At 38.6% G+C, this 8,559-nt stretch overlaps 1 protein-coding gene across 1 annotated transcript in view; it reads right to left on the bottom strand.

The window, feature by feature from the left end:
* Positions 1-473: 473 nt before the first annotated feature.
* The window catches only part of LOC102885481 (transmembrane 4 L6 family member 4-like), a 15,761-nt gene continuing 7,675 nt past the window's right edge, over positions 474-8,559 (bottom strand). Inside the window, exons 3-5 of the mRNA XM_015600171.2 lie at positions 6,602-6,738; positions 1,518-1,707; positions 474-818 (exon numbers count right to left, since the gene is read on the bottom strand). Of these exons, the coding sequence (XP_015455657.1) occupies positions 801-818; positions 1,518-1,707; positions 6,602-6,738 (345 nt within the window). The 3' untranslated portion in view covers positions 474-800. The remainder of the gene's footprint in view (positions 819-1,517; positions 1,708-6,601; positions 6,739-8,559) is intronic.

The raw sequence follows: 8,559 nt of genomic DNA, 5'->3' as shown, positions 1-8,559 counted from the left end.
ACAAAACAGAAACAAACTCATAGATAGAGAGAATGTTTTGATGTTTGTCAGATGGGAGGATGTTTGTCGAAATGGGTGAAGGGGAGAGGGATTATGAGGTAAAAATTACTAGTTACAAAATAGTCATGGGGATGTAAAGTATAGCTTAGGGAATATAGTCAATACTATTATAATAACTATGTATGGTGTCAGATGGGTACTAGATTTAACTTTGTAAGTTATTAGACATGTTTAATCTCTATGTTGTACACCTGACTAATATAATATCATATGCTAATTGCAATTGAAAATAAAAAATATTTTAAAAAGACATAAAATATAAATTATTTTTGATAAATCAGTCATTCTTTTTTCCCATAAATCTAGGAAAGAAAAATTTCTCTTAGTTTCTCATTTAATGCGCTTTCTTCCTCTTAGTTATGTAAAACTTCCAAAGATATAAACATCTCTATATGCAAAGAAGCAGGGTGGCAGTATATGGGATGTCTTACATCTTTCAGTTCTAAAGAAAAAATTTTGTAAATTTATTTTGAATCTGCTGAATTCTAAAAGAAAGCCAATTTGAAAGATTAAAAAATATAACGTAAGTGACCATACTATCTTATTTGAAACTAATAAGGGAATATAGTCAATACTATAAAATTCTAAGTGGAACTAAGATGATTGGAAAGGAGAAGGAATAACTCTGCCTTCCCTAAGCTTTGACGGTTTGAAAGTAGATAAAATTTGACAACCCCAAAGAGAGAAGAAGTTTAATGTGTCTTCCCACATGTCATCATGTTAAAGATCATCATAGAGATTTAAAGTCGTCCATATCCCTAGAAGGTAGAAAAACTTAATTATGATATCATTCTTTTTATTTTCGCTTGCCTCCCCTTTCTCTCCCGCTCCGCCACATCTTCCCAATTCTACTGATTACTCCTGCCCCTTATTGGTTACTTATACCAGATCCTCAGTGATTTCCTCCCCACAACCATATATCTAGTTCTCTTTTCTATATTAGAAATCTCATAAAATATAGGTTTTGTATTGATATGTTGCTCTTTTTTTTTCCCCCAGGGCAAAGAAAATACCCAGAAATGTGTTCCTGATATTCCTTGCTAACTTTAACCCACTGTGTAGATCAAGTTAGGAAATGGTGAGAACATTTTGGGTCAGACCATGATGTGTTAATGCTGACGAAATGCCCACTTCCTGAGGATTTTCACGTAACATTATTGTAAATTTCTATATGTCTACGGAGTCCTTTTCTCTAGGACTATGGTCAAATGGGTGTGAGACTGGAAATTTTGGTTACCTTCAGCCTGGGTAAATTGACATGCACAGAAGGCAGTTTCTGGGTTCTATCAACACAATGTCACTGTTTCCCTGAATTGATAGATGGGGCTGCTTGGACTTTGCAACCTGGCTCTGGGTTTTTGTAGCTGCCACCCTCTCGACCCTCCCATTCCATTAGTGCTGGAGGCTAGCTTTGGCCTCCTGCACTCTGAGAAGAGAGGGTAAAGATCTTAACTTACCCTACAGCAGCCACAACACTGACAGTCTACACACACCGTCCCCAGGAGACCATTGACCACCTGGATGGCACAGAGCAGCATCTGCATCACTGCTACAATGAGCAAGATGGAGAAAAGTGTCAGATTCCAGGAAATCACGTGTTCAGGCTCTCGGCATTTGCTCCATAAGTCTTTGTCACTGAGATAATCCCTGCAGGAACATGAGAGAGGAAAAGTGACATCTATAAAAAGAAGATAATACCCTAGAATCGGAAGACATCATCATAATTTTTCTTTTGCAATACTTTATATCCAAAATATAAGCTCAATAAGAAAAAATATCATAATTTCAACACTTTCAAAAACAATATGTAAAATTTTTATTGACTATATATTATGTGTTAGACTCTGTTCTACACACTTTACACAAATTCATTCATTTATTTCTCAAAGAAAACGGATGGTTCTTTTCTTTCATTTCACAAATAAAGATATTGAAGCACGGAGAAGTTAAGTGACTTGCCCCTAGGTCACACAGCTACTAAGGGACAGAATGATTTTTATGAGCTGACCAAGAGAATGAGTAAATTCAATCAATATTTATTATAAGGCCTGGAAAATGAAGACACTTCAGGAGTAGAATCTCACACATGTTCATGACTTTTATCCCACCTACTGTCATTAGAGATCATTTGAACTTTTGACAAATTATCTATCAAGTCTACTGGCCATCTGAAGCCATGTAAAGTACAACAGTGTCATATAGTTATAGAGAAGAGCTCGATCTTTTTAAAGGCCTAATTCTAGCCTTAAAAATTGCAAATTAAAAAAAATATTGTGAATTTAACTGTATTTTTGTTAACATATTCCACATGCAAAAAGATTTAATTAATTAAAAGCAATAATAACCTGTTGCCTTAATATATATTTTACAAAGACTTTAAAATGGAGAAACTGCTTAATATGTTTATAAAATAAGTATATTAGGAGTCCACTGCAATATACAGGGCAGTTTATATTGAAGAAATGTGAAGTTACGCTATCTGTGATGGAGAAATGTGTAGTTATGCTATCTTCAAGACCAAAATAACAGTAAAGTGGGTCAATCTTATGGATTATTATCATTCCTTCTCACATTCTTAGAGTTATAAATTGGTATTCCCCTCTTCCTTTGTGCACCCTCTATTCTCCCAAGGCCTCAGTGGGAAATTCTTCATCTGACTATTAAATTAAGTTGCCTTACGGTTTTTAGATCTTTTTGATAACTCTTGTTTCTGATGAATTCTCCAGTGGACCAGTACACACTTATATAAGGACATTCTGTATTAAAATCTAAAAAGTCTTTGCAATGATGGAAGATGCCTTGGCATTTAATAAAGCAGAAGGAATGAAAGTACAAGCATTTCGTTCTCGATTTAAATATAGAACGTTTATAGCATCGATCCACCTTTCCATAAGGCACAGGTTCTAGCTGCTCACTAGCTGTGTGACTTATCTGTAAAACGGGACTAACATTGTCTGTCAAACCACAGTTATTGTGAAGATTAAATGAGTTAATACTAGTAAAGTGCTTAGGACAGTGCCTAGTGTGTAGTAAGTGCTCAATAAGCACTAGTACTGTTATTGTTACTTTACTTAATCTGAACTGTCTGATTAAAGGAAAGGGCCTGGTATTTTGGATTCCAATGAACTTGGGTTTGAACGCAAGCATTCCTCTTTCTAGCTGTGTATTCTTCATACAAGTTACTTATCCTCACCCCACATCTCCACCGGAGCATCAGTTTCTTCATCTATTAGACAGGCTGAGAGCAACCTCACAATTGCGACAGTTCTCTGAGAGAATATACCTTTTGTATTGTTCTACAAGAGTTCTTTTTGGTATTTATTATTTTTAAAGTCTTGTTCTGTTCTGCATTTTTCCATGTAGTTTTATCTATCTTCACAATTTTTAAACGTGATGATGACAAGAGGTTATGGAGAGACAGTAGTTTTCAGTCACCTTTTGTAAAGAAAAGACCCCAAGATGAAGTGACTGGCAATCCTGAGTTCTTTCCCTCTCCTGAAGAGTTTGTACAGTGGCAAGATGACAGCCCCTCCTGGTGGTGAGATTAGTAAAATGCTCATGGGGGAACTTGGAAGCAAGGATTGAGTTTGGGTGCCTAGAGCAATCCTCTCAGCCCCACTCCTGCTGCTGCCTCACCCTTCACAAACCACCAGGATATCCCATTCCCGGCCCTTCTTCTCTCCCCGCCAAACTCTCAGGTTTTGAGACTCAGAGATTGCGGCATTGATCGCTGCGTCCAACTCTCCAACTTCCGGGGAGAGGGGGCCCTGAGTTATCATGGGCCTGGTAGCTAAGCACGTTTCCACATTCTGTGAAGCAAGAGGAGCTGAGGCAGTGTACATAACTGCAGTTTACTCCACCGCAGTTTTAAAGCACGCCAGTCTCGCGAAGGACACTTCCACGTGAGCTGCAGTAATCCCAGCATCATCGGAACAGAATGCCATGGATTCCATGCAACTCACTTCTTGCCAGCATCTAAGGCAGCTGAAGGAAGGAATAGGGGGGCCCGAATGCTTGCCTGGCCCACTCTGCCTGGTAATTCAGGTGCCACCTCTTCCTCCGAGACAGAGTCCTGATGCTCCTCCTGCCCTTGGCTGGCTTTGGTATCCCTTCTGTGCTTCCCAGCACTCTGTGTCGTTCATTGATTGTCCATCTGTCTTCAGTGTGGGACTGCACACTCACCAGAGCAGAGACCATGTCCCCTACCTCTGCCCCCATTTCCAGCACAGGGAGTGTGTTCAGTAAATAACAGCAGCTTTTGTGTATTGTGATCTGCTCATGTGCCAGGCACTGGGCTAGCTGCTTTATGTCACCTTCCCCAGTCCTCCCAGGAGGTGGTGCTTTCCTTGGCCAATGCCTGGCATGGAGTAGCCTTCAGGAAACTGTCTTTGAATAAATGAACATACGGCCGTATGCAGATTAGAAATTGAATCTAGAAATGGAAGTGCCTGGATATGATCCTGGGTCTGTCTGACTCCAAAGCCATCCTCTTAACAATTACACAAATCCCTCTATAGTATATTCGAAATATGATTTATTGATGAAACATATAAATGCCTCTATAATAGTGTGTCAATCAAGGTTTACTTATAAATGTGATAAAGAGATTATTCTCTGAATCTTCATGTGACTGCTTGAAGAGATTGAATTAAATTACAAAATCATTATAAAAGCATAAGTTACCTGCAGCAATACTTAAAAATAAAAAAAAAGGAGTCTCCTATTCCCTAAAGTGAGATAATGAGAGCTGGGCATCCATCTCATAGCATCACAAGCAGCGTGTGAGTGTTCCTGGGGGAATGTTAGGCCCTTAACGCCAGACATATACAACCATTGTACTGCCTTGAAATGTTACTTAACATCTGTTGTGTTTACTTTCTCCCTTTTTTGTTTGGCCATAGATTTACTCTAATTGATTTTAAGTTCATCAAGGATAGTATATCATTCATGTAACAGAATAAATAGAAAAACATATTTAGTAATGCCTTCATGGTGTCAGAAATAATAGAAGCAGGGTCCTTGAAAGAAGATGTAAACTGTAGCTTCACAGCCACACCCTTAGGTGGGAGAGTGTGAGGCATGAGGGGAAGAACCTCAGGAGATGGTTCAGCCTTCTGGTGTCTAAATACTATGCTCAGGCAAGCCAACCCCATGGCAGAGGGGACTCGACAGTCCTGTGTTAGAAAAGAAGACTTTCACAGTAAAGCAAATACAGTTGTGAATCACTACATGTGATATGAGGATATTGGAGGCCTTATACTCCTGTTTCACTATAGAGTAGGGTAGAAATGGTATTATATATGAAACACTTGTGAACAAACCGAGACCTCAGATCATAACAGAACGAGTACTGACATCTCTCCCATCTGAAGCCCATTCTGAGGTTCTTCAGACTCTCATTGTAAACTAGTAATAGAAATGAGTTCAGAAATTGGTGTCCTATAGGTTTTCTAGGCATAGACCCATCATTCATGTGCAGCAGGACCCAAAAACCATATACCCTGATCCTCTAGTTGTCAGTCACTGTGCTCGGTGGATGGGCTGCCATGGTGAACAAAATGGAACAGTCCCAGGCCTTGTAGAGGTTAGAGTCTACATAGCACTATCTAATAGACTGTCTGTGACGAGGGGAATGTCCTAAGTCTGTAACATTCAATACAGTCACTACTAGCCATCTGTGGCCATCGAGTGCTTGAAATAAGGCTAATGTGACTGAGGAATTTTTAACTTTATTTCATTTAAATGAATTTAAATTTAAATATCTACATAAAGCTACTGGCCACTGTATTGGACAGTGCAGTCCAGAGGGAGAGGATGTGTAATGCAAAAAGGCTGAGACTGGAAGTCAGGATGTATGAATTTGAGACCTGCCTCTGCCCTCAACCAGCAGTGTGACTTTTAGCAAGTCAAACTGGATAAGCCTGCTTTGGCAGGGAGCAGCTTCTTCTTGGGGTTGCTATGGAGATTAAATGATAAATTTGTGAAAAAAAGGTCTTTATAGACTACAAAATATCATGGAAATTTGAAGTGCTATTTTAATGAGATCTGTTAACATTAACTCTCATGAAGAATCTAGTGTTTCCAATGTCATTTGCACCTTAAAAAAGTCCTTTAGTTATAGACCATTCAGGGTATTAGTGAGAGGCTTTAAGCTTTGTTAGTGAGTAATTATTCTCGTTTTCAGTTATAAGATTTGCAATGGAAGCCACTACTCTCTGTTTGTTAATATCATTAGTTGCCTCCTGTTGCAGCTAAAATTTTGGATGCAAATGGTAATACCACATATCACCACAAATCTCCTTTGTTCAGGCTAGCTGAAGAACCCTCTTTCATTATTTTTCCTGATCTCTGTCAAAATAGCAGTTAGAGGTGAGGTCTTGTGCAACTTCACTCCACTCAATAACTCTAACTCTGTTCAAAGGAGCAACATGCCTGAAACTTGTAGAATCAGATGACAGTGTTGTACAGTGCCTCCCCTTTGGTCCATTTACCTGCCTGTGCCCCTTGTGGTGACAAATGGGCATTGTAGAAAGTATCTTACCCATTGTGGAAGGGATAGCCCCATTCATTATTGTCCATGAGACATTTAGGACCCTTCTTGATTGAGAAAGCAGAGGTGATAAATGAATATCCAGCACCCAAGAATCCAATCACAGCAAATAGTATGGAGGCAAACATCTGAAAAAGGAGAAAGACAGCCAGGTTCTCGAGGTGGTCCACAGGTTGTACTCAGCACACCTACCCAACCTGTTGTTGAGCATGGTCACTACAAGAACATTACGAGGTAGGAAGCAGTGTTTACAGGACATAGGGCCTGTGGGGTCTCCTAGAATGATTTTAGGATCACATGGCAGGCGGGTTCTGCTTATGAGAAAGAGTAGATGTCTAGAAATTCTCCTCATTGGTCATAGTTACATTCCTTGAGGTCAAGAGAATTGAGTTCAACCTCTCTTCCACGTGGTGGCAGACTTTAAAATATCTGAAGACATTAAATATCTTAAATAAGCATATTTTATATTTAACATCTCTTCATCCTTTCTACCCTCTAAAACTTTTCTCTTCTCCGGATTAAATAAGCCCAACATTCCACTCCTTTTAAATGTTTTTATATGACAGAGAGATTACTTAGTGAAAAATAGATTGTACTAGTATTTTTCTTTTTCATTTATAAAATTAAAAAAATTAGGCAATGTGAAAGGCCGACACAACCCTAGAGCCCATCCAGACGAACTCTCTCTTACAGATGAAAAAATTAGGTCCAGAGATGCAATGTCCATTCTAAACGGTAATAAGAAACGAACGTGAAAACAATATTTTGGAAATAGAGGTGGAAAATTATCACCTCTATTACTATTACTTTGGGGACATGAAAGTGTAGTGCAAAGCACATGATTTTAAAGGTCAGCAGACCCAGGCTCAAATCTCAGCTTTGCCACTTTTCTCTGTGCGATGACTCTAAATAATGGATGCTTCCCCAGAATCTTAGTTGTCTCGTCTATAAAATAGGCATGAGGAAGCCTACCTAAAGCTCTCCTGTGAAAATTATATGCGCTAACCTAAGTTTAATGTCAGATACATCCCTTCTCCCTCCGTGTAGTACTAACAGTCTCATCACAGTATACATTTGGGGGTGGGGTTTGGGAGTGGAGAGAACCTGATTGTGCCTGGGCAATCAAAACCTATGTAATCCTGGAATTCCACTTTAGGTCGTATTTGTTTTCAAATCACATATAAATGTATCTTTGGAGCAACTTTCCAGACTGAGCTTAGGTCCTAGGTGCTTTATGAAACCTTGTCTGAATTTCCATGTAGAACCTCCCTTTCCCTCCTTCATATCTCCCACCCCAGGTACTCTGACTGTGTATAATTCTATCACAGCACAGTGCCTACAACACATTAATGTGTAGCTTTCTAAGTCTGTCATCCCCAACCAGAACATAAACTTCTTGAAGCCATGGATACAGTGAATTATGTGAAACTAGTTAGGACATTGTTCTGTTTTTCTTCTTCCTGACTTATCAAAGGCACTGGGTAACTACCTTTTGGATGTTTTCAATGACTAAGGTATTTTGTTATTCATTACTTCGATTTTTTTCCTTTGATTTTTATGTTTAAGGTACCCTAAATTCACTCTCACCATCAAGAACATTTGTGAATAGGCCTAAGAAATACTACAAACATTTTTCAGAAGGATATAGTTTAATATTCATTTATATAAAAGGTTTGTGCCAGTGTAACAGATACAGTTTTTACAATTGTGTTTTTGGGGGGGAAAAATAAGAACATTTGTGAGTATAATTTAGGTCAGAAGTAAATGAAAAATTTTGGTCAATTTATCATGTTAGAGCAGGCTGTCTCTTTTCCAAAGGATGTCTTGTTGAATAATTTTGGAAACTGATGAATTACATAAGGTTAAATAGGTTTCATTCCAGTTGTACTTCTTTGTGATATGCTAATGTATGTGAACTTTCAAGAAGGGGACGTACTATGTAAGCAGGA

This window comes from Pteropus alecto, unplaced genomic scaffold (genome assembly GCF_000325575.1).
Source record: "Pteropus alecto unplaced genomic scaffold, ASM32557v1 scaffold239, whole genome shotgun sequence".
Lineage (NCBI taxonomy): Eukaryota > Metazoa > Chordata > Mammalia > Chiroptera > Pteropodidae > Pteropus > Pteropus alecto.
Note: the sequence above shows the minus strand (reverse complement) of the source record. Positions and strands in the feature narration are given on the sequence as shown.